Consider the following 26778-nt stretch of genomic DNA (forward strand, 5'->3'; position numbering starts at 1 on the left):
CCCGCCGCGCTCCCGCCGCGCTGCCCCGCGTCCCTCCGCGTCTGCTCCGCTCCGGCCGGACCACAGGCACCGGGGCCGTGCCGAGGGACCGACCGACGGCGGGGGCACCGCGGGGCTCCCTCCCGGAGGGCTCCGGGCGCTGCGCACGTAGGCGCGGGGGGCGGTGCCGGGCGGGGGGCGGCTCTTCCCCGCCGCGCCCCCGCGCTCGCCATTGGCGCGGGCGGCCGTGACGCGCGGCGCGGCCGCTGCCTCTTAGTGCGGGAGGCGGAGGCAGGGCCCGGCAGAGCCGCGCCGAGCCGAGCTGAGCCAAGCCCGGCTGCGCAGCGTCGCATCCCGCCGCATCCCACCGCGAGGGGAGCGCCAGGGGCAGCGCCTCGTCCCGTCCGCCGCGCAGGAGCCGGGGCCGCCCCCGCGGGCAGCAGCGCCCCCGGCGCGGGTGGGAGGAGCGCGGAGGAGCAGCGGCGGCCGCGGGGAGCGGAGGAAAGTTGGTGCGAGCGGCGGCGGGGCCGCCCGGGAGCGGGACTGCAGGGGAGCCGCCGCCTCGGCTCGGCCCGGCCGCCGCGGATGTGCCCCCGGCGGGCCGGGAAGGACGGAGCGGAACGCTGGCGGCGGGGATCGGGCGGCTGGCTGCGCTTCACCCTCGCCGGGCTGCTGCACTCGGAGGATTTGTGGATTGACTTTCGCTCCTGACCCACCGCCTCGGCCGGATTCCTGGGGTTTTGTTGCTGGATTTTGTTGGCTTTTTTTTTTCCTCCATTTTTGATTTGTTTTATTTTTCTGTCCCCTTTCATCGGGGAAGGAACTGCCCGCCGGCCCCGCTCGGGTTCCCCGTTGCAGTCGTGGCAGTGCCGTGGAGGCTGGGACACCCCCGCAAGCCAAGGTGAGCGCTGGCACTGATCCGACACAGCATCACCCCTTTCCCCCCGGAAAGGTGCGTCGGGCCGGTAACCAAAGAGCGCGCACACACTCTAAAAAAACCCAAAGGCCACCCTGCATCTAGAAGCGTACAAAATATCCTGATAGTGGGACTCGCATTTGAGATCTGTTAGTTCTCTTGCTCATGCCACTGCCCCCTGGTTGCCTCAATGGCAGGATCATGAAGTGTTTGACTTTTTTTCTTCTGCTTCCAGAGACCTTAAAGAAGTCCAAAAAGAGTGTGAGGTCAAACGGCAAGGTGCCAGGATGCTATGAGATAGTGCCCCTGTCCCTGAAGAAGAAGATGGCTGCAGAACTTTACCCTGCCAGCACCAACACTAACATTGCAAACAGCAACGCCGCCGCCGCCGCCACCGCTGCCAACAGCAAGAAGAACGCCCTGCAGCTCCAGCAGAGCGCCCAGCCGCCCCCGCCGCCCCAGCTCCAAAACCTCAACAACAACAACTTGGAGAGCGCCAACTGGCAATCCTTCCATCCCACGCTGCGGGAGAGGTAAGGGCCAGGCCCGCCGGACCCTCCCCGGGCGGGCGGGACAGAGAGAGAGAGGCGCCCGCCCTGTGCACCTGCGCCCCGGCCGGGCGAGAGGGCAGGGATGGGCTGGAGCCGGCGGGAGGCTGGGGCACCGGGCGAGGGGCAGCCCACGGCTAACGGGGCTTCTCCCCCCTCCCCTGCTTGCAGGAACGCGCTGATGTTCAATAACGAACTCATGGCTGACGTTCACTTCATCGTGGGCCCGCCAGGGGCATCCAAGAAAGTTCCTGCCCATAAGGTTTGTGCAGATAATTTTTTGGCTTTTTAATGCTGCTGTGCAGATTGCCTTCTACCTCTGCTTTTACAACTAGGTTGCACTTTTCCCCCCCCCCCCAATTACAGCTCTTGTCTAATCCCAGAAGTAATTCACATACACTGCAATTAAAGGGAACAGTCTAAGGCAGTGTTCTGCCTCCACTGCAGCCTGTAACTTTCCCTAAATGTAGCTCTTAGCAAAGCCAGCACGCTCAGCTGTTCCTGATCCATGTTACTGAGGCTTCTCTCCCTTTATTTTCCAGTATGTTTTGGCAGTTGGTAGCTCTGTCTTCTATGCTATGTTTTATGGCGATCTCGCAGAGGTCAAATCTGAAATCCATATACCAGATGTGGAACCTGCAGCCTTTCTAATCCTATTAAAGTAAGTGGCCTCTACAAGTCTACTAATTACACGGACAAAATCAAAGTAGCTTATAAAATATACATCTCCTAATTGGCATTGTGCAATATGCACTTATTGCTGTTTACTTAATGTGCTGACAAATACTGAATGTCAGATTCACTGCCAGCAAAGACGACTATAGATTATTTTCATGGCCTACTTCTTTTTTTCCCTAAGAAACTATTTTTTTTTCCCCCGTCTAGATACATGTATAGTGATGAAATAGACCTGGAAGCTGACACAGTTCTGGCTACACTGTATGCTGCCAAGAAGTACATCGTGCCGGCCCTAGCAAAGGCTTGCGTCAATTTTTTGGAGACCAGCTTAGAAGCGAAGAACGCTTGTGTCCTGCTGTCTCAGAGCAGGCTCTTCGAGGAGCCAGAGCTGACGCAGCGCTGCTGGGAAGTGATTGATGCTCAGGCAGAAATGGCACTGAAGTCAGAGGGCTTCTGTGAGATAGATCAACAAACACTAGAGATCATTGTAACGCGGGAGGCACTCAACACCAAGGAAGTGGTAGTTTTCGAGGCTGTTCTCAACTGGGCAGAGGCTGAATGCAAAAGGCAAGGGCTGCCCGTTACGCCACGCAACAAGAGGAATGTATTAGGGAAAGCTTTGTACTTGGTGCGGATTCCAACCATGACTTTGGAAGAGTTTGCCAACGGAGCTGCCCAGTCCGACATCCTCACCCTTGAGGAAACTCACAACATATTCCTATGGTACACAGCCGCAAACAAACCCAAATTAGAGTTTCCACTGACAAAGAGAAAAGGACTCGTGCCTCAGCGATGCCATCGGTTCCAGTCGTCTGCGTATCGCAGCAATCAGTGGAGGTACCGAGGGCGATGTGACAGTATTCAGTTTGCCGTAGACAAACGGATATTTATAGCAGGACTGGGATTGTATGGGTCGAGCTGTGGCAAAGCTGAGTACAGCGTCAAAATCGAACTGAAGCGCTTAGGCGTTGTCCTTGCTCAAAATCTGACAAAGTTTACCTCTGACGGCTCCAGCAACACCTTCTCTGTGTGGTTTGAACACCCTGTGCAGGTTGAGCAAGACACATTTTACAATGTAAGTGCTATTCTTGATGGTAACGAACTCAGTTACTTTGGACAAGAGGGAATGACTGAAGTGCAATGCGGGAAAGTGACATTCCAGTTCCAGTGCTCCTCGGACAGTACTAATGGAACTGGAGTACAAGGAGGACAAATACCTGAGCTCATTTTCTATGCATGATGCATTTCACCTTGATTGTATTCCAATGCTGCAATGATGCACATTAAGGGATTTTTCAGTTTTACTATGAACTCTGCAGCAGTGTGGAATGTTGCGCTACTTACCTATCTGCTACATCAGGCTATACAAATAAGTGAAGGAATGCTCTTGAATTTAATCTTATTTTATTTATTCATAAGCTATTTGACTTAATTATTAAGACTGCAACAAGCAGAAAAATGTTAAATTTTGCACGTACTGTGCATTTATTTTGTATATAGATAACTAACTTGCTGACTTAAACAGAATGTTCTAAACTAGAGCAGTTTAAGAATCTGTGAAATATAAAACATTTTTACTTGCCCTAAATCCTGTGTACTTGATCATTGCTGATCTTACGGCTCGTGTATGTTAATTCACCTACAGTTAACAGGGGTGATGACATTATGGTCTGGTCCTCATGTGCATTTACACATGGCAAATACAAAGTTTCCCTTGCCTGGTAACTTAAACTATCCAGCAGTAGCCTTTATTTCCCTTCAGAAAAAGGGAGCTGACATTTATGGAAGCTTGGGGTTTTTCATGTGTTGCCCAAGCTGAAGACAGACAAACCATCAGTGTAATCAAAGTTGATCAAAATCATCCTGTGGTTATATTTCAAAGCTTCTACTACCCCTTCACACACATCATCTGCATTAACCTCCAGCCTGCCCAGCAAACAGCAACACTGCCACTTGCACCTGTCAAACCGTACCCCATTTGAAAGGCCAGAGTCAAGACATACAGATGAAGCTTAATTCAGTGACAGGCTCTATCACAGATTTAGCCCAGAGCTGTAATACTGGCAGCCACCATCTAAATTTACATCCAGTCCTTACAGTATTTAGCAGCAGACATTAGAGAAATACTTGCAAAATGGTCTTTAGGTTCACTCAAGAGTGCTAATTAGAAATAAGCCACCTTAAACAAAAACTGTTGGATCTTCCCCCCTTCTGCATAGTGTCATGCACTTTCAGCAGTCATTTTATGCTAGTACCCTTAACTTTTCTCAGGGAGTGATAAAAGTAGGTGTTTTTTTCTCAAGTGTCCGACAATCATTACAGATGAGCCAATTAGAAATACCTACTGGTTTCTATAAATCTCTTCTTGTAATGACCTTGTAAAGAATACTCAAACAGCAGTCTAAACCAATAATTTTTTCATGTACAACAAGTACCTCTACATCTAACATTTCTTGTTTGCCTTTGCCTAATCTGCATTAATTTTCACCTTGAAGCTAAGCTGCAATACAAATTCTGCCTGTTCTCTCAAAAAAACCAAAAAAAGTAATGAAAAATAAGAAGGGAACTGAATTATTGAAAACAACAACTTTCTACCAGACAAAGCCAGCACACCAGGATGGCCAACAGCTGCACAGGTGATGCTCAGCGTGAGCTGCTGGTTCTCTTGCTGCAAAGGCAGCAGTTCAGTGCCAGCTGAGTACAGGCTGAAGGGGGGGGTTTGTGTGTGTTCTTCAACACAGACATCTGATTCTCTCAGTACAGATTAAGGAGAGTGGGAGTAAGAGTGGGTAAAGATACACAAAGATAATTCCTGAACAGAGGTGGATAAGAGTCACAAGACCTCACTGTAAATGCACTCTTTTAACTGGAATTGGCACAAATTCCCTTGGCTTAAAAGCCACAGCCTAGACAACAGCTTTTTTAGCCTTTTGACAGGTTAAAACCCACCTTCCTATCACGGTTATGATTTCAGTGTTGACTTATTAAAGTTATTCACATGTTTGGAAAAAGTTGCTCCTCATTTTCCATCAAGCCACTTATATTTCGAGCATGGAACACCTCACCTACAGGTGATGGACAGATAGTAAATTTGGCAAATGTTTATCAAATGTTGCATTTGTGGAAATGAAGCGTGATAGGCCTGTGCAAGCTTGCAGACACACACAAATTTGTTACACATCAGCCCATTGTCTTAGGATAGCCTAAACAACTCTCAGAAAAAGCAACAAAATTATTTGCAGAAGAAAATAGCATCTAGTTCCAAAAAACCTCTTACATAAAGCCTGTTCTGTTACATAAAGGAGAACAGGCTCTTACAGTCAGCAATGCTCTTCTGCCTGGATTGATTCCAGCTTCATTTTAAAGTTACTACTTGGATATTTAGCACACAGTACTATGTATATATATACACGCATACATACATATTTTTGTCAAGTAATCATGCAAAAAACACACTCAAATAGTCGAAAGTCAACTCAAAAAAAATACCTATGGCTGGAGCATTTATGCAGAGTTCTCTGGCCAACAGAAGGAAAGTTTTTCCCAGCACATAGACATTCACCTATTAAAAGACAAAAAAATTAATTATTTAAATCTTAAACCACAAATGTTTTTAATAGAACATTTAAATGAAAATAAGAAAACCCCAATTTTTGAAATCCTAAACAACCTGCTTTAAAAAAATTCAATTGAAGTAATACAAGTGATATTCATAGGTATAGGATAATACTTGGTGCTTGTCAAAATCTGCACAAATTAGCATTGTAAATCAAAGCATAAATTTATCTTGAAAAAAATAAAAAAAGTTGCTCATCATGTTCTTCAGTGGGTTCAGTGCTGCTCCATAGTATAGTTTTTCAGTTGTCACCTAAAATCATAAGGCATTAAGTAGACTTCAATATAATATCAGTATATATAAAGTGTCATTTATCTTGTAACATTACAAAACCTGAGCAAATACTCACAAGTCAGTGCAAATTTCAGCTCTGCAAGATCATCTGTAGTGGGATAATTAAGTATTGCATAAGCACACGCCAAACTTTCCACCAAATCAAGGAGTGGTGCTACATGCCCCAAGGGTTATTTGTCATCTCTTATTGTTTGGACATTGGCCCAGATCACATTAAAAACATTAGGAATATTAAAAAAGAATTAAAAAAATAGATTCAGAAAAGCTTTAAACCACAGTAGTTCTGCTCGGGCTCCAGGGATAGAGCTCTGCTCCCCTCCTCTCCTTCAGTGCTGCACCCAGGAGGATGTAAACTGAGGGGAGGAGTTACTCTTCATACACTGATTTGCAATTTATAGCATAGGCAACTATATTTGTATTTTACAAGTCTGAGGAAGTTTTCTTTCTCTATCTTAAGATGTGTTTTTGTGGTCAGCAAGAAAGGCAGGATATACTCCAGTTCCCTATCAGTCCCAAACATTCCCACAGAGCTCCGTGAACACCTTGCTCCCCCAAGGCATATGTAAAGGTCAAGGTTAGTATAAAAAACTCCATCCTCCTACACTCCCAACAAATAGGTTTGGGGTTTTTTTCAAGGACGGTATATACTTCATGGCTTTTATACAACAGAACTGCCCCTCTCTTTTCTATGCCCGGATATAAATGTAGCAAATGTGAGTAGAGCCCTTCCCAAATCTTCGTTTGCGAAGCCTAGCCATGACTGACTGACTGATATATGCTTCTACCAAGCTAGCAAAAATAAATATATATTTAAACAACAACAAAAATAAAACCCCAAACAACTGATACATTTTCACCTAGTACTTCAAAATGTTTATGTGAAAATGTTCTTGACACGTATTTTTCTCAAATTAAAAAAAAAAAAAAATTAGAAATGAGAACTTCAAAGAAATCCTCAGAATGATCACGTGCCCTGAAAGTGACTGTGCAATCAAATATACATGATATGATGGTAATTAATTCCATATTTAGTGAAAAGTGATGAATACCTTCCATGCTGCATCCAACCAATGGTTGGACCAGCCCAGAAGACGCAAAAGTACAGCCTTAAACTTTACTGTCCTTTTTTCCCCTGAAAATAGCAGACAACACAGAAGCACTATTCTATGGGAAGGAAGTGAACAAAATATAACCTCCGAATAAGAAGTATATTTTCTAGGAAATAAGTCACCAAGTTTCATACAGAAAAATAAGCACCTACTGAATCTGGCAATTCATACTGGAGTCTGAGAGCGTGTGACTTTCCATCAGCCACAGAGACAGAACAGACATGGCCACAGCAAAGTATCTGCAGTGTTTCAGTTGGCTTTAGACTCACTGCAAGCTCGAAATGGCTTGTTTTGACCTTTTGTCTAAAAAAATATTAACATAAAGAATGAGGGTTTGGCTGTAGTTTCAGCCTTCTAAGCTGGCCGACCAAGTTACTATAAATCTTAAACCTCATCACTTAGATCCTGTTCTGCAAGGACGATTTCACCGCACAAATCAATAAAGTTACTTCAGTGGAGCCAAGGAGATATGATGTTTCCATTAGAGGCTTCAAAAACTCATCTAGTTCTTTCATTTTAGTCTAGAAAAAAAAAACCCAAAACTCAAAACGAGTATTTATCCTTCCAATCTTTCTGCTTGTCACGACATCCAAATACCTGATGTTTGTCTCCATCAAACCGTGTCACTCTATAAGAAACTCCTCCCAAACAAACTTTCCGTAAATGCAATAATAAAGAACAAATAAATATGAAGAGGCATAAAGAAGAAGGGTTTTTTTTAAGTGAAGTTCTAACAATCAAAGTGGGTGCCAAATTAAATCTAAAGCAAAGACAAATGCATAATAAATGTGCTCAGTGACTATATATCTTTCTCTGCTTAGCCTAAGAGCCTCCTGATCCAGAGTCTCTTTGAGCAGTAATACACTAAATCTAACCTGCTTTTCCACTTCACTCATATCCTCAGTGTTTTATGACTGACTTCAAGGTGTAGTCAGTGTATTTGCACAAAATAATAAATGCAAATAGAAATGGTACATCAGGGAATTTCTTTCTTTTGATCACAAGCACATTTCTTTGTAGTTTTTGGTTACTACCAATTTAGAAAGAAAGCAAAATATACAGCAAATTACATGCTCTATATGGTCTTCCTCACGAAGCTCACACATTTCTAATGCTAGGGAAAAAAATCACAAAAAGAATAAAGAATATTTAATTGCTTTCAGTTTTCCTGGCAAATCAGTAGGGAAAAAAAACCCAAACAACTTAAGGCCCTCTCAAACAATATGCTTCTTAACTTTAAAAATTGACCAGGTATTGACAGGTTCTGGGACATTTCTCGTAAATGAGAAATTAAAGATGGCATAAGGCTCACCCAGGAATCTGTAATGCCATTGAGCTGCTGAAACATGGTATTTAAAAACTTCTGGGTTTACTGGAAGACTGCCCTTTCTCTAAAATTTTATGCCGCTATCACTAATTTCAGTATTACGTGCACACACAGATCCTGCGACAGAGGAGATATGATAAACAATAGGCATGTAGAGAGGGCCTTTCTTTACTTCTCATCATTTGTATGGTTTTTTGCACTCCATTAAGCTTAGAAAATTAAGAGAATTAATTTAGAGGCCTACTTTAATTTCTAGTTCTTTCTTCATTAAGAACTTCTTATAAAAATTCATATACTCCAATCCGTCAAAAGCTTAATGCTCCAAATTTAGCATCATATGACATTTGCATTTATAAAACCTAATTTTATATGAGTTCTTAGAACAGTGAATAAACAAAAATGCCCTTCTAAAACGATGTCTCTGGCTTAAACTTGAATTGGTGCAGCTTTAAAGCTTATCACATCAATTTCAGCCTCTTTTCCCCCTTAATTTAAAAGGATCCTACTGAAAAACAGTATTTCCCCAAACTCTCCCCAATCAAAACTGTCGAAGTGAAACAATGGTTTATGCACTTTCATAAGACGTTGCTCTTTTTCTGCAAATTTTCATCAGATATTAACATTTCCTAAACTTGATGCAATCACTAGGTTTAAGCATCAACACCTAATACAACAGACGGGTGTCAACCTCTGTCAGAGGGTATACATATAGACCTGTCACTGAGTTGTTTTTTTCTTATAAAACAAGTAGATTCTTCAGCAGGAAGACATTTTTCAGACAAAAAGTATGTGCTCACCAAGGCACTGCAAAAACCTGTTTTTACGGGGGACCTTAAGGTTAGCTAAGATGTTGTCCTTTACCAATAGTTAATTTCTGCTCTCATTATCAAACACATTATGTTAATTAAAAGGAGCATTTAGGGAAGGAATGGCTTCCAATTATTCAGTTACATCTTCACAACAAGATCCTTCTACTTGTTATGCTCTTTGCCCTTCACAGTACTTTTTGGAGACAGTCTTTTCATTTCACATCTGTCAGTCATCAGACAGATTTCAAAGGGACACTTCCAGAGGGACTCTTATCCTTTCATAATTTCCTCTTGCTTTCACATCATGTCTGATCTCTTCACAAATACCAATATACTTCCACTTTTAGAAATAACAACAAATACCTCGTTTCCAGTAACACAGGAATTCATCAGTCTAACACTTTCCCGAATTTTAAGCTCTCTTTGGGAAAGAGAGAGTCTCTCATTCATACAACTATCAGGTCACGTTAACTTCTGGGCAGTGGCAAAAAATAAAGCTGCCACCATTGAATGAAAGAAGTTTTTGCTTGACCGTAAGTTCCATAAATCTATAAACCAATAAGTCTTTTGCTATAAGCAATTTCCAAAAGGGCTTTTCAAGACCATCGTGTGGCATTCTGGAAAAGTATTACAAATGGTGACAGTGGTTAAGATATTCTGTCTTTTAGAAAGACAAAGACCGGGCAGTTGGAACACAGTGAGAATTCACACTGTGAAACATCCATGGCTGCTTGCCTAAATAATTAAGCAAGCATGAAAAGCAAATGAGTTTTTAAGGAGAGTGTCTGTTGCTGGGGAAAGAGGCACCTGTGGTTATTTGATTCATTATTAACATTTCTAGTGTAGTAATGCCTGAAGGTCCCAACCAGGTTGTTTAAATTAACTCAATCAACATGGCAATTTGCATAGGGGCAATAAAGGCAAATGCAGTCAACATGTTAATAACTTTAAATGAACAAAGACTATTAAAAACTGAAGCAAATGAGTACAGTCTTTAAAAGAATACTCTGTTTTACCTTTCTCCATACAATAAACTGAAAATTCCTATTTTTTGGATCCATATTGCAATCAGAACAGTCAAAAGGCAACACACAAAACTACAAACATTCACCAAACCCAGCTGGTCAGGCTGTCATTCAAAAGAGACAAATCAAAATTAAGCAGCTTCCTCTCATACTGTGCTTTAAAGAGCTGTCTTCAGTCTGGGGACTCCAAAGGGAGTCTCTTTTTGCTCATCACATACATGGCAGTCCTAGAGTTCTTCCTCCAACACCACAGCAGTACAATAAGCCATTATCATACTATCTATGCAAAAATTTCCACCAAGCATGGAGGAATCAGGGAGGCCAATGCTGCCTTTAGATGAAATAAATGAAAACAAGTGTCCAAAAAAACCTCTCAATAAAAATCCTTCTGGACAAAAAAGTACTGTTACTTGACTAGACAAATTGAAAATAAAGAAATAGGGATGAGAGTTGTGTTTTGAAGTGGAAGAGAGACCAAAGGAAGACTAGACCAAGCAAGTACCAGTTACTGATTTTCACTTCTTGTGTACCCTCTTCCCTTACCTAGAGCCGTAGTGTAATTCAGGTTGGAATGGATCTCAGCAGGTCTCCAGCGCAACCTCCTGCTCCAAGCAGGATCAGCCACATTACAGACCGGGTTGCTCTGGATCTTGGGAACCTTCATGGATAAAGACTTCAAAACTGTTCCGAGCAACCTGTTTCCCCACTTGGCTGTCCTCGTGGTGAAAAAACTTCTTGATATCAGATAATCATCTTACTTTAATTAATTATGTCTGTTGCTGATAATTCTCCTGCTGCGCCCTCCTATAAAGAGAATGGCTCCTCAGGCATCCAACATCTCTTCAGTGAGCATCAGCCTTGTTTAACAGCAGGACACACCACAAGGCACCCCAGAAATTATATTCTACTACACTGAAACTGGAGATCAAAGCATTGCCAACACTTCTCCCTAAAGTCTTTTATGACCACATTGCAAAGACCATGACAATGGAACAACAGACTAAAAAAGAAACGGCCGTTTCTGAGGATGCAAAAGGCAGCGTTTCGCCACACCAAAGTAAAACTTCAGCCAAATAATTCCCCAGGTGCAAAGAATGGGATGCTCTGAAACACAGGAACAAACCTAAATTGTTCAGAACTTGGCCAAGGCTAGACAAGCTTCACAGCTCTCCTAAACAAGCCAGGCCTGTCGCTCAGATTGGACTAACAAAAAAGCAAACAAAAGGCCTGATTACAGACCTCTCTAAGGACTATATTTGCAAGTAAAATGTAGTATCTGAAAATATAAGCAAGTACTTTCCCTGTCAGAGACTGATGACTGATCGTCCTTCCAACTCAATCAACAAGCAGCAGGACTGCTCAGCACGAGGAAGTGGTCTGGACATTCTCAGTTCATTTCAGATCATGCTTTAAAGTCCAAATGTATCAGAGGCATACTGATCTGACAACACTTCCAACAGGAGATTTCCAAGACAGGACATATTTCACCTGAAGATAAAACGGGAGAAAAAAGTACCAAAGAAATTGCCTTTCCAATTTAAAAAAAAAAAAAAGGCATTTTGGCTTTTCCCAAGGTGACAGCAATGTTGAAACTCCAAAAACTACTGTGAAATGGAGGAGTTCTTCAGTGGAACAAGACAAACTCCCACATCCCAGTCATCAGCATAAGAGGAAAACAGATAAGACTTCTTAAACAGACTGCCATTAACAGTGAAAATTAGGCTCCTCTAATGTGAAGTTTTAGCAGCACAATACTATCTAAAAGCACATTACACAGTAGGAGACAGCTTTTTATTTTTTTAATAATGTTAAATCCCAAACCAACTCACTAGAGCCAGGAAGAGAGGTTGTACAACAAGTACAGACCAGAGCCTGAGAGGTCATGCTTAGGACTTCCTCTACACTTTTTTTTTTTTTAGAAAATGCTAAATAGATCAGCAAGAGAGAAAGAATACAAATACAACAGGTCATTAAATACTGAGTTGCAGGTAACAGCAGATTCAAATCTTCTTCATATTACTCTTACTTCTAGCTGATACCTATGTTGTGAGCTCCAGAGAGCTTCAGCTCTACTGGCGCTTGCAAGACAGTGGTTGAAGGTCACTGACGTGGAGGGTGCCCTAAGTGTGATGCAGAATGGCACAGCTAAGACTGTTCCCAGCTGCAAGATGGCAAAAGGCAGCAATAAATGGCCTTTTTTCACAGGCTTTCAGTTATCTTTTCTGCTGGTAGCCAGAGTTACACAGCTTTCTTTCTGTTTTGCTTTTAGATGAAACAATACACGGAAGGTTGTTATGAGGACATGGTTAAGTGATGAACATGGTGGTGGATGATGGTTGGACTTGGTGATCTGAGATGTCTTTTCCACCTTAATGATTCTATGATCTTTTCCCCCTCAAATGCACTGAAATCTATTTCAGGGTATTCAGTAATTCAGTCAGTAGCCTCTATGAAGACACTCCATAAGGATGCTTCACTGGGTGACTTTCTTCACAAAAAACCTGAGGTCAGATGATGAGCAGCCCTGCAGGTCCCTCACCTCCCACAGCAACTGAGCTGCATCAAGGAGAACACTGAAGAAAAATCTCAACATTTGCTATTAGCAGCTAAGCAAGACAGTGCAGGTCAGCAGTAGCTCATTTTTTAGACTTTCATATGTGATTTTTTTTGTGATGTAAAATCGACACCTTTCTCATTTTACCAAGAAAAACAGTTACCTGGACCAGTATGACATATTTTGTTCAGATAAGTCTGAAAAAGGTAAATATTTTTGAAAGATAAAACCATTGCCACTACTACAACTGCTCACAACTTTTCTTCTTCCTTAATGACATTCATATCCCAACTTCAGGATGGGAGAGCTGTTCTTGAAAAAAGAGGCACTTCAGGGTCAACCAGTACAACCTAATGAACTAATTCTAATAAACCTAATTCTTTTTTAGGCACATAATCTGTGGGCAAAGGCTAAAGCAGATCTAAAGCAGAACGTACTGAAGTTTTCTGCCTTGGCCATAAATGTTTTGTCACCCAGGTGTTGTTTGGGGATTTTTTGTGTTTGTTTTTTTGTTTGGTTGGGGTTTTTTGTTGGGTTTTTTTTTTGGCTTGGTTTGTCGTTGTGGTTTTTTTTGTTTGGTTTGTGGTTTTGTTTGGGGGTTTTTGTTTGTTTGATTTTTTTTAACAGACTTGGGGTGGGAGAAAAGAAAATCAAGCTAGAACCTGAAAAGCTCCTTTTTACATTCTTAAACAGGACTTTCTGGCTAGCTATAGTTAACAATAACAGTTAACATTCTTGTTTGCTCAGATTCACCTTGAAGATGCCATAAAGTAGAGCTCATCAAAAGGCTTCACATAGTTAAATGCAGATCAAGATACTGAAATCTTGGATTTTTCTCTTTCAGGAGTTGATTATTTCTCTACTACGAATGTACTTCTGCCTCTCCCACCTCCTCAGTTACCCCTCTTTAACCTTTTGGTCTTCATATGCCCCATCTCAGCATCTTTTCTGGATGGAATGTACACAGGAGAAAAGACAAATCATTCAATCTTTCTTGTCTGTTCCTGCTGACAAGACATCTTTTCTTTTTTCATCTCTTACAGATACAACACCTCTTCTTCACAATGTGTGACTATTCTTCATATTACTGTGATTGTTCTATTTCAAAATCCTCACCATGAAAAATGACTTGTGTTTGGAAGGAAATAAACCTCCCATTCTACACACACAGTATTTGGTTGTGAGTAATCAAAATAATTCAATAAGAGTTCAGAAAAGAGAAAAAAGTTACTCAGTTTAAGAATTAAAGATTCATTTGATTATTGCAATTCCAGCAGATTGCTGCAAGCAATAAATAGTCTTCAGAGGGATGCCATTTACCAAGACAGCTGGGAGGACAAAAATAGATGCAACTAACCTACTCACATTGTATGTAAAACAGTTGTAACAGGGAGAATGAGGGTAAGGCAACATATGTCAATGGAGCTTTCTATTTCCACACGGAGAGCACGTTCGTATTTCTCTCAAAATACATTTTATAAAACATGTTTCTGTAGAGCACGAATCCATTTACACAGAATTACCTACCAAAAAGGTTATTTCTGTCTTCAACAACTGTTGTTTTAAAAATATGTAACATCTGACCCTGTGCCACTGCAGTGACTCTGAAAGGATCATGCTAACTCTTGGTACGTTATTGGTAGCAATAAAAGCAAGCAAATATTTTTGACTTTTAATTTTACTGAACAATTACTCAGATTTACAAACCCAGTGATTTTCCACTCAAAATTTTTAGAGAAAAAAATAAAACATCCGGAAGTTTAACAATTGAAAAAAAAAGTCAAATTAAAAAAAGGTACATTACCTGAAGAAGGTCGCTGAGGTCAAGTAACATGTCTGTGAAGAAGTCAAGGAATATACATGCTTGTTGAATGTGACACTATTTCCTAATTTCACCAGCAAACCAAAAAAAGGAAGAAATAAACCCAGGTTTAACTGTCAAAGAAAGCAAATATGGGTTAGGTACTTCAATGCACCACTTATGCTAACAACCAACATCCAGTTAAAAGTCTGGCTGCCCAAAAAGCCCTGCCAGCACCTGCTGAATTTACTGCACAAGTTGTCTATGTGAAGTGATGGTATCAAGGAACAAGCCAACGCCCCGTGTGACTTAAAATACTCACCATATCCTGCAGCCTAAGAAAGACCCAGTGGTAACTGGGTCCTCTACTCTGCTTTGGTCAGATCCCACCTGCAGTGCTGCATCCAGCTCTGGGGTCCCCAGGAAGGACATGGAGCGAGTTCAGAGAGGCCACCAAGATGATTAGAGGGAAAGACCACCTCTCCTGTGAGGAGAGGCTGAGAGAATGGGGATTGTTCAGCCAGGAAAAGAGAAAGCTTCACAGTGACCTAATGTGCACCTTCCAGTAGCTGAAGGGAACTTCCAGGAAAGATGGAGAAGAGCATGTACTGACAGGACAAGGGGGAATGAATTCAAACTGAAAGAGAGTTGGTGTAGATTGGATATTAGGAAGAAATTCTTTACTGTGAGGGTGGTGAGGCAATGGAACAGGTTGCCCAGAGAAGCTGTGGATGTCCCATCCCAAGTGTTCAAGGCCAGGTTGGATGGGGCTTGGAGCAACCTGGTCTGGTGGAAGGTGTCTCTGCCCATGGCAGGGGGCTGGAACGAGATGATCTTGAAGGTCCCTTCCAGCCCAAACCATTCTATTACTCTGTGATAACAAAAAAAAACAATAGTAGCATCAAGATAGAATACTCTTATTGCACTTAAGAATATAAAGCATCATCAGTCTCCCATGCCAGCTTAGGAGACCAGGATTCCAGAAACACAGATGGAAGAGCAAACTAAGAAAACTGAAATAAGTTTCTTTTGTCCTCTTCTAGGAGAACCTGTCAAAGAGCTGGAAAGGGAAAGCTGCTTTGCCTACTCTCTTCTCCAGCCAAGCAAATCACCTGTTACCTTTGAGCTCTCACTCCCTTCATCATATCCTGTGCTACTACAAAATATGAGGTCACCATCTATTACTCATTATGGGCACACTTGGAACACACAATAGGTCCCATTAGATTTTACTGAAAGTATCCAAATAGAAAAAAAACACCAAACCCATGCACCATGAAGCTTAAAGTACAAAGGTAGCCTCCTTGCCACTGTTAATGAACACATGCCGGATCTCCTATCAGCTGCTCAGATGTGACTCACATGTTGTAAAAGGGTTATGGTTTTATTATTAAAAGGAGTGTCAAGGTAAAGTGTGAGAGAAGGAGAAAGAGAGAGAGAGTGAAGCAGGCAAAGAAAACATGTATGCAGGGCTGTATGTGAGTTTGTGTGTATGTTAAGAGGTCCAGTATTAAATAAAATGCAGGGACATCGCTATAGTTTGGTACTTATTGTGGCAACATAAGTACTAGTGAGTGTTTTTCTTAAGGTATGCCAGAGTAATACAGTACACATTTCTCCTAAATGTTATCAGGAGGAGAGTAATTCAGATAACGTAATCAGTTTATACATAAACATTTGCCTCGCTAAGAACTTTTATCCTTGAGCATTTCTACCCTTATTTTGCATTTGAAATTGTATGAATATACTCCAAATTTGTTACAAAATTCAATACATAATGTTAATATTATTTGGTGAAAATTAATTCCCGCATTAAAAACCACAGCATAGCTGGATAGTTAATTAGCTGAAAACTCAGTATGGCTCTGAAAAAAAATCGAAAATTCATTATAGGTAGTATTATGCAAGAGATTAAAGTAATCTGAAATTTTAACACAGTAAGGAAATTGCAAACAAAAACCATCTGTAAAATATATAGCTTGGAAATCTACACAGAGCAATACTGAATTCAGTGCAACTTTTTTTTCAAATTGTAAAGAGGGAGAAAAAGGAAAGACTTTTAGCAATGCAATTGCCATGGAACCATAATAATTGTTAGCTCATCAAACAGATCTAGGAAGAAATCACTATGCCAATTTTGTGCTCAAGAAATAATCTAGGTCTTAAAATGTTCCCAGCTCATTACTGACTTGAAGTGTCTGGTTATTCTGTGCCCACTCTGAGATACCTTCACCACTGGGACAAACTAAAATTATCACTTATATCTGACAGATCTCATGACAATTTAGGAGAAAAAAACCCAAACAAAAACACCAAAAGAAAAGCAGCTCATAGGTTATTGAGGCACCAAAGTGAGCAACTGAGTGGTCCTAGAGCCTGGCTGCTGTCACTGGAGATGGAGGAGGAGTCAGAAAGAGCATCAGTGCCAAAGGCTAATTCAGATCTAAGGTGAGCCAGAGAGGTACTTTTCTAACCAAGGCATTTCAGTTACAGTCATGAAACCTGTATACCAGAGTATTCTTCATCCCCCTCAAACTGTTAAACACACTTTGGCAGAATATCTAAACTTATTAACATAGTACAAGTGCTCAGACTTTATTACTGTAAGGAAAACAACCCCACCTTTTTGTCCAAGAACAAACAGAAAGCATCGCATGCACTTATAGTGACACAAGATCAGAGCTAAGGAGCTGGGAAATTCACTTGCAGGGTTCAGGCAGCTCTGAGTCAATTTAGAGCTACACTACAGATGCTTTAACATACAGTTCCTTTGCTCCTTAGAGAAGTTAGTTCAAGTGTCCATTGAAACTGCAAGCAAAGGTCACAGTAAAAATGTGGTGTTTCTGGATTTCATTTAAGGTAGCCTCCAGCAATCTCTCTCCCTGATTAGATGTGTAGCTGCTACATTAAATCAAAAGGGGAAACTTGAGTCATGCAGTAGCACTGGGTTGGCCTTTACTATGAATATTGTGGGCACGATTATCAGCAGGAAGTGGTTGTAAAAACAGGCCGTTGTTTTCAAACTCCTTTTCAGAGCTGGAACAGTTCAGGAGAACGTACAACAACAGCTGAAAACAGCAGATAATACTTAATATGTATTCAAAAATTATACAATCATAAGATAAATGTTTTCTTTGAGGCTGAAAGAAAACAATGTTCATTTTACATATGGAGACTGCTACCCACATGGAAAAGCTCTCAAAGGGATAGACAGCTACTGATATTGTAGATATACACATACAAAATAACAGGGCACAAGCGGACTTAGGTTATGAATGCACCCAATTAAAAAAAAAAGGAAAAGAAAAAGCAAAAGCACTAACAGTTTTAACTGTTTTTCCTTTGCTATTCATTCTTTAAGCAAATTTCACCAAAGTATGCAACTGACTGCCCATCACTAGAAATATCTAAATCAAGACGAGATGAGTCTACAAGCTTTACTGCAAAATATTAAATTCAAGGGAATCATTTCACCAATGCCATGCAAGAGGTCAGACTGAGTAGCCAGAATACTCCCTTTCTGCCTTTATAATCCAGTAATCTGTGGATAATGTGAGAGCTCCATGAATCACAGTAATAATGATCTCATTCTCAGCACCAGAGGAAACAAAAGTTCATGATGAAATGAATAGTACCGGAAACCTAAACCCCAAAATACCAAAACAAGCATGCATTTGTGCTTCAGATAGACCTATATTTTAAACATTCCAGCAATCCTAAAGTACTAATGTGCAGCAAAATCACCTTGGGTTTCAATAGCAACATTTAGCAGGAGGCAAATCTGCCATTTGCAAAGTTATATAGAGAGATGCAGGAATAAATTGTGGAAGAAGCTGCTAAAATAACAACTATCATTTGCAATACAGTTGTTACCCCTACTAAAAATAAATTCTAAAAATTATAAATCTTTATTTTAGTGCCTGACAACCTACAATAAACAGGAAACCTTCAAAGAGATTATTTCATGCTACTGTGTAAAAATTCTTCCACTATGCAGGATGTCATATCTGGGAGACACAGGCGTGTATAGGAAGCAGGGAGAAGACAAAGAGTCTAGTATTTATTTTATTTAGTTAGTTTTCATAAGTTACTCTCAGAACATTTTTACTTATTTTAAAGCAGTCATACCATGGAAGGAGGACTAATGCCAAGGAATCGTGACTGCAAGCCACTCAGAAGAAATTTGACATCCATAAGAGCCCTGCTGCCCATAATGAAGTGTCACCTTTTTTCAGCTAAAATGCTGTGTCTCACAAAAACTAAAAGCAGATCCATTAAATATATAAAATATTTAAACATAAACTCACTCTCTGTACTCAACAACAGCAATTCAGCTAGCTGCAATCAGAAAAACAAAGCTTAGTAGGAAAGGTGGCTGAAAAGCAAAAAAAAATAAAATAATTCTGATGTTAAAACAAAATTTTCTCAAGTTCTAAATAAAAAGAAATATTTACAATTTCAGTTTTAAGATTCTGGATAAATTACATAAGAAATGGGAACTTCCCAGAAGGAATTTCAGTAACAAATACATGGAGAGAAGACAAAAGGGAAGGTGGACAGAGAACTGGTGAAAACTGTCCAGGGTGAAAAACTAGTGACAGCATTTGGCTGGCCCAGAACCCAGTTTTTGATCTTTCAGTTCAACATCCAATTCATGACCTTCCCCCATACATGACATGATTTATGATTATGACTTATCATGGTTGTACCTCTGCTGCTTTACGAACTTTCTCCATTTTAATTATCCATTAATTGAAACTGACTGACAATACTAATTGTTTAAAGCAAACGTTTCTCTTTCCAATGACACTGAACTAAAACAATTAGAAAATAATGACCAAAACCAATTCTTTTGTAGAAAACTCATTTCTGACAACTCTAGAAAGCTTTGCCTTGAGGCTTAAACCCTACAGAGCCAGTTTCCAAAGTTTCTCCAGTTTCCAATTTTGTCTGTGCAAAGAAGCCCACGTAGAACAGGCTGCACTTAAGTACATAAATAAAAAGAGCATTTAGCAAATAAAACTGCTAAACACAAATGCAATTTTTATAAAAAAATTATCTTTATTTATGTGTAGATTAACGCACGATAAAAAAAGAAGTGCATTTTGGTCTGTGGGTTTTTTCCCTTCTTTGCACACAGCTGCATGGCTGTGTTTCATAAAAGCATATTATTCTAAATTCTAAAATCCCCAATTTAAGAACAAAAAGCAGTGCTGCACTCCTTCCCCAGGTCTGTCAGGATGTTTCTCCAGCAGATCCCTTTCAGCTCATGCAACCTCCCTATCCTCATAGTTAACACAAAGTTAGCAGCAGCAATTCAGCATCGTACAACCACCAGGCAGATTAAAAAGGAGACAGGCATTTCTGGCTGCATTCAGCCTGCCTGATTCCATGGCATTAACTGAAAGGCTAAGAGGTGTGGCTTTCTGGCTCACCTAAGACCTGAATTAGCCTTTTGACACCAGCTCTCCCCTCCTCTATCTCCAGCAGCTGCAGACAAAATCCAGGACGACTGAGCTGCTGCCGGCGCCGCAGCCGGTCAGGCGGGACAGATCCAGCGCCCGCGAGCTACATCAGCCTCCAGACTCCAGTGCACGTACAGCTCTGTCTTTGCTAAATTAATGCTGCAGCTTTTCTTAATAATTGTCTTCAGAGTCACTGCCATTTAGAGAAACATTCTCAAAAGCACACCAGGCTGGCTGAATATTCGGCGAGCATTCAGCACTTCTGAAAATGCTGCCCTTGGAGAACATCCTCTTCAAAGGACTGGGGCTAGGCCATGTTCCTGGTGTTACTGACTTCAAGTGAAAAACCTGCTTTGTGGGGTATTGCCAAGTATTTACATAGTTGCATGTAAATTTACAACACAGCGCAACACAACAGAAGAAAAAAAAGAGTAAAAAATACATTTCTTGTCTCAAAATGCTTGTACAGTCAACTCGCAATTATTCAGGGTATCAAAGGGATAAAATATGCAAAGAATATCCATACTAAGCTCCTGAAAGATAATCTAGTTAGTATATTTACTTAGAGAAAAGAAAATTTAGGCATAGAATGAAAATGTAAATATTAATTTAAAAGTTGTGAGAGACATGAGGTTAATCTTCAACCTGAATGATGTGGTCCTGTATAAATAACAGTTGGCTGTATTCAAACAACAAGAAGTCTCCAAACAAGAAACAGAGACCCCGTCCCCTGAACAGTAAATTGAACAAGTGCTGGTGAGGGAAAACAAGAGAGGTTGCTAGGAGAAGCAAGGTCTATGGAAGAACTTAAAAGAAGAGCAGGGCTGGCAGATGAGAATGGGAGAGAGGCACCAGGAAAGAAGCAAAGCTCAAGCTGCAAGGGGAAAAGAAAGCAGAATAAACTGTAAAATCACTGAAGAAAACACAAGCAGGCATGAAACTGCAGTCCAAAAATCTGCACAGAATGACCATTTGATAATAAAATAGGCTTAAAAAAAAGCAGCTGGGAAGGAGGACGTCGATAGCGCAGATTTAAGTAAATGTAAAGGAGTTCAGTTCTCTCTCGTGTGTACAAAGTCTATAAAGGTTATGACTCTTGTACCAACAGTGAAAGAAAAGTTCACAAGAACTCAGAGGTGCAGAATTGGAAGAACTATTCTGAGATGACACTCCAGTATTCAGCACAGCAGCAATGCACACGTTTGGAAACGTGAAGCAGCTGGCTGAGAGAGAAGGAGCAGAGGAAAATCACTGCCTGCTCAGAGGTGGCAAAGGAAAACCAGCACTGTCATGAGCCTGACACTCTGCCTTTTCAAAAAACTCCAAATGGAAGAGTTCTGAAAGATGTAAAGAAATTAAAAAAGAAAAAAATCCCTGCCCTAACTAGTTTGATTCTAGTCCATTACCACCCCCTTCCCTGCGCTGCCATTTGTGCAGTAATGTGGCAAACCAGCCGAAGGAACTGCCTGAAAAAAATATTTTTTCTTTTCTTTTTTTTTTGCCTGTTTTCAGCTGGATTAACTCCCCAGTTCTCATGTAACTGCACAAACACCTGGGCTGACAGAGGGCAGGGGATGGACTGGGGGAGGACTGAGCAGGCAAGGGCAAAGCAAGATAACTTCTTTCTGAAGCTGCGCCAGCTCTCACTGGCTTAAAGCATTCATCAAACTAGAGCCTGAGACAATCTCTCAGTCACCCATCCCACCTTCTCAAATTTCTCTTTAAAGTTTGTAGAGTTTTCCCCAGCTTGCTCCAAAACACAAAGACCTACCTTATCTGAAAGACAAACCTCAAAACAAATAAGGAACAAAAGCCTGCAGAGTAACTGCTTTATAGTAACCCAAAATCTTTCAAAACTGATTACAGTTGTTTTAAGTACATACACAGTTCCTTGTGTGAGACTTCATCACAGCACTGCTCTGGTTTTACCCGCAGTAAACACCCAGTTATACTTTTTGAAAAAACTAGCATTACAGTGCTCAATTAAACCAGAATAAACCCAAATCTGTGGACACAGAGTGTTCTACATTTCCCATGCCAGAAGCCAAGTATTACATCTTTGCTTTCATACCCATACTGAGGCTAATGCACTGGTATTAGCACTTGCTCCTCGGAGAATTATCTCAGCAGACCTTTTCTGGGGCGGGAGAGCGGCAGCTGCTGTCCCAGCACTGGGACACGGCAGAGTTTGCACAGAAACTCAGATGCTGCTTTCCTGCCTGTATCAGTGGAGTTGATTTATCCAGGCATAGGCATTATCTAATATCATACACGTACAACACTGTCACTCGTTTAGCAAAAAATTTGTGACACTAGAGCCATTGTTTTAAGGGAAAATAGGGCTTCAAAAGGAATGAATTGCATCCCTGCCCTTCTGAGGCCGCTGACTCCTTAATGGCCTTTGGTGGGCAGTACAACAATTGGATGTGTTAAATTTCCCACTCTCAAAGGCCTTTAAGAGAGTCATCTCAGCACATGTCACGTAACACCATGACAGAACAAACCCTTCTGTATCAGATGCCCGGGGGCACCTGCAGGAACCTATTTCATTACCTGGACTGCACCAAAGGGAGCCTTGTACTCTGAAAGGGGGCACTACAGGAATACCTTTGCCCCTGATGGTCTATTCCTGCTGATCAGAAAACCTCACCCAGGCAGGCAGGAGAGCTCTCTGCATTCCCACCCTGCCTCACACCCACAGCACTCCATTGGAAAAACAGCAGGTGTAATGGCTCCATGGATGCGTCTGGCTCTCTCCCGGGGAACGGATGGAGCAACGCTTCCACAGATGCTACCAAACTGTTAATTACTACTCTTGTAGTAATCAAAGCAAGTTTGTTTAAAAGCATTATAGTAACTCACAGTAGCTTCCCCAATCACCTGTGTTTGTTACAGAACATAAACGCAGCACGGAGCTGAAAACTGGCCTCTCAGGACTAGTTTATCAGCACTGCTTGGAAGTCAGGATGACACACCACTTTCACACTGGCTGAACTCCTCAAAGCAGTCTGGTTTAGATATTTTTAATAAAATGAATAGGAAAACATGGAGCTAAACTCATGCGCTGCATAGGTGAATTAAAAACTCCATGCTTTCACCTTGAGAAATGCCTGCACTAAATATAAAAAGGATTCCTACATATTCATTGTAGCAGAAACCTACATAAGCCATAACAGCACAGAGGTATACTAAATTTGGGGTTTATACTGAATTTGTTTTTTATTAAATAAAGTTATATTATCTAAACCGGGCTTGCCTTATGGTTCATAAATAGCAGCTTATCCCAAATGAGTTACTAATAAAGCATTTTACCAAATTATAGAATAATGCATCTTGCACTTTAAAGTAGCACTGGCAGAGTGTTCAAAGGAGGTTTATTTGGCAAGATGGAAGTAGAAAACTCACTTTACCTCCTTGGACAGTTACCCAGGTATCTTGGGATATGAACAGACAGAAGCAACTGAGTTAGCACGTCTGAATTTACCAACCTGTGGACAAGATGCAATATACAAACATGTCCTCACTTCTACTTCCCAGCAATGCACAAGGGAGATATTGCCTTTAGCTGTCATTGGCAGGGTGAGAAGATACTTGCTTAAAAAGAACTAAAAAAAAAACAAAACAGAAAAAGAACTGCAGTAGCTTTTCTAACTTTCAAAATATCAAATACTAATTTTAAATACCTTTCAGGGCAAGGGACATTTCATCATACCTTAAAATGAATACAATTCTCAACACGACACATTCCCCGCCAAGGACATAATATACTGGATTTTAAAGTTAAAACAAATTTATGTCTTAAAAAGTGGTCTCTAGAGCAAGATTAAATTTGGTCCTTGAACAAGCCTAAAAAAACAGGTGGAGGGAGGAGCTTGCATTGCACAGAAGAAAGACAACAAATCTGAAGCTTTAAAGGCAGCTAACTTTTCAGACAGTTCAATTACGAGAATAAATCTTTGAGATGATCTATTAAGCAGGGAAAATACAGTCACAGGCATTTGATACACTTTGTATTTCATCTACACAAAAGGATGGGAAACAAATGCTTCCCTTTGGGAATCTGTTTTTCCCAAGAAACTGAAAGGCATAGCCCAGAGGGACTCTCAGCTGTGCTTCAGGACACTGGATTTCTGTTTCCATTTTTGCCACTGCCCGACAAAAAACATTCCATCCTTTATCATTTTTTTATAATGAAGACAACAGTTTCCCTCTTTCTTAGTAAAATACTCTGAAATATTCTGATTATCTTACTATTATAACACACATTTTGACTCTGAGGTTCCCAAGTATCTCCAAAAGATCAGAGAAACCATCTTCCAAATGTATCCCAGTAGACAACTTAACTTTATGGTCAACAATTATTTTTCAGAGCATCTCCCTGCCTTTGAAAGACCCAAGCTACATCCTGTCTAAATGCAACATCCTGTTCTAACTAGTGAGTTTATGACATGCAAATCAACATAGAAATTTGTCCCCCTGTGCAAAACATGCAAAAAGAGCTTAAGAGCTGAGAGACATCCTCAGCTCCTTATAGTAAAAAGAGATCCAAGAGCTATCACAGATTGAGCCCTTCCTTTCAAGCATGACAGTCCTAATGTTCATGCCTCTATTATCCAACACATATAGCTAGGCTCCTCCTATAAGAACTTTAAAATCCTTTATTCGGGTTAATACTTAATTACATTTTGCACCAATTTGCTCTAAAATCACTTTGTAAATACACATATCAATTCTTATTGTTAAAAAAAGATAAAGCAAGTGTCAACTTCTTTGTTACAGGTTACTCATCTTTATGAAAGGATCCTTAAGGAATAAAAGGAAAACCCTTTACTGGGGTAAGGTGTGTGGGGAGAGAGGGTAGGAAGGGGCCAGAATACACATACCAATATCCTACTGAAAACTCAGGTATTCAGTAAGCAATCTGGTGCAATTCACTTGTCACAGATACTGCAATTCTGTTGGCATTACTGTCAATATTTATTTTACTTAGGTTGGAACTCACAAAGCATCCCGAAACAATGCTGCACAGCATCAGTTAGTGAACAAACTGAAACTAATTTACTTGCAAATGGCATTTCTCACGTTCTTAAAAGTTAACAACTTTCATTAGATGGCTTTAATCAAGATGGAAAATGTGGTATTTTCCTGAAGTGTCATTTTAAACTTTTATCCCTGTATTATCTTCTTTTGAATGCCGTAGCAATGGCAAGCACTTATCTCACGTCTCTCTTACAGCACAGAGACTGCTCTGTCATTATCAGTTTTTAAGAAGCTGTAAACTTATCTCAGCTGCTGGAATTCTTCATGAGAGAAAGCAAAAAACAAGCCAGTAATGATGTACATATCATCTGCCTCTGGGAAAATAAAAACTGCCAGTGATACGCTGGGAAAGATCTCCTTAGACGCCTTTCACACAGTCTTGCAGTAGTTTTATTGTAACCTAGCAGTGTAATTGCAAATAACATTCTCCAGTATGCTGACGGCAAGCTCCTAAAATACAGCTCTGTTCTGAACAACAACTGAGAATGCTATTGTGAGTCTCATGTTTACAGCTGCTCACTGATTGTGTCATATTTGCAAAGCTTTCAAGAAAAATGATAACTTTTTTTCCACCACTGAGATTTATAAATTCAGCCTAGAATTTTGCCTAACAAGTTCAAGGCAATACCAGAGCTAGTGAGCCTGCAGAACTCGCTCCTCTTCCCAATTTTAGCTTAAATTTGCAAGGGGTTTAGCCAATATACTTGGAAAAGTATATTGCAGTGCCTTAGCAAAATTAAACAGAAGAGTAATATGTAAAACAGGGCTGCTACATTATGGGAGGCAGCAGTAAGAGGTATAGATCCACATGGGACACAAACATATCAACATTGGATGAACAAGTCGTTTTGCTTCCCTTCTGTGCCTCAGTTTCTCCAGTCAGAAGACGAGGATTGCAATACCGACCTGCTCCATGAAATGCCATAAATTCTACACCTCCATCACCAGGAGACTGAGCTGGGAGGAAGCAAATTGGAGTTACAGTCCTGCTGCCACAACTGTTTACATATCAGGTCAATAGAATAATATATAATAAACATACTAGTAAGAAAGGAAATACACAGGAATATCCTTAGAGGAAGAAACTGAACTAGGTATACACTCTCTCTAAGCCTGGCCATTCACCTACAAAAGCTTCCACTTGTTTGCCTTTCTCCTGGCCCCACAGCTCTTGTGTTTCAGACTGCACAGCAACAACAGCTTCAAAAGGAGAACAGGCAGGATCTTGCCCTGACTACCCTCTTGGCTTTTAACTCCCCTTATAGAAGCGAATTTGGGGTCTGTGCAAGTCAGGAAGAGCGTTTAGTCACCGCTCCTTTAAAAAAACCCTTAAATTAAACCAATGAGCACCTGTCGTGTTGCCCATTACAAAGACAGATCGCTTTGAACTCTGGGCAAAGAAAAATTCTTCATCCAGAGCACAAGCCAAAAAAACTGCCCTGTGGGCTGACAGTTCAGCTGCACCCTTGTGCAAAGTGGCATCCCAACCAACACCAGCTCAGGGTCACTGGCACTGCAGTGGATGCTGCTCATCTTGACTTCAGCAAAGCTGAACGCATGGTCTGCCACAGTGCTCCTAAAGTCAAGTTGTTGAGACATCGTGGCCTGGCTTGCTGG

At 41.1% G+C, this 26778-nt stretch overlaps 2 protein-coding genes across 5 annotated transcripts in view; one reads left to right on the top strand and one right to left on the bottom strand.

Moving 5' to 3' along the window:
• Positions 1–26778, bottom strand: part of BRF1 (BRF1, RNA polymerase III transcription initiation factor subunit) — a 175741-nt gene that overhangs the window by 89379 nt on the left and 59584 nt on the right. For all 3 annotated transcript variants that reach the window (XM_027674141.1, XM_027674142.1, XM_027674143.1), the window contains 2 exons: positions 14660–14691; positions 5611–5683 (listed from right to left, as the gene is read on the bottom strand). In XM_027674141.1, the coding sequence (XP_027529942.1) occupies positions 5611–5683; positions 14660–14691 (105 nt within the window). The remainder of the gene's footprint in view (positions 1–5610; positions 5684–14659; positions 14692–26778) is intronic.
• Positions 347–3709, top strand: BTBD6 (BTB domain containing 6). Of its 2 annotated transcripts, XM_027674146.1 has the most exons (5): positions 347–880; positions 1131–1428; positions 1615–1705; positions 1986–2104; positions 2329–3709. In XM_027674146.1, exons 2-5 carry the CDS (start codon positions 1220–1222, stop codon positions 3359–3361), a joined length of 1452 nt encoding a protein of 483 aa, XP_027529947.1. In that variant the 5' UTR covers positions 347–880; positions 1131–1219; the 3' UTR covers positions 3362–3709. The 2 variants fall into 2 exon arrangements, with proteins under 2 accessions (XP_027529947.1, XP_027529946.1); XM_027674145.1 differs by lacking the exon at positions 347–880 and having other exon boundaries at positions 888–1428.

The sequence above is a fragment of the Neopelma chrysocephalum genome, unplaced genomic scaffold (genome assembly GCF_003984885.1).
Source record: "Neopelma chrysocephalum unplaced genomic scaffold, ASM398488v2 Primary Assembly neopelma1_24, whole genome shotgun sequence".
Classification (NCBI taxonomy): domain Eukaryota; kingdom Metazoa; phylum Chordata; class Aves; order Passeriformes; family Pipridae; genus Neopelma; species Neopelma chrysocephalum.

Excerpts from the sequence above, each read along its gene's own strand:
- BTBD6 (XM_027674145.1), top strand. The coding sequence starts at position 1,061 with ATGCCACTGCCCCCTGGTTGCCTCAATGGCAGGATCATGAAGTGTTTG. Across the intron at positions 1,706-1,985 it reads AGAAAGTTCCTGCCCATAAG|TATGTTTTGGCAGTTGGTAG; the intron begins GTTTGTGCAGAT and ends TTTATTTTCCAG. Across the intron at positions 2,105-2,328 it reads GCCTTTCTAATCCTATTAAA|ATACATGTATAGTGATGAAA; the intron begins GTAAGTGGCCTC and ends TCCCCCGTCTAG.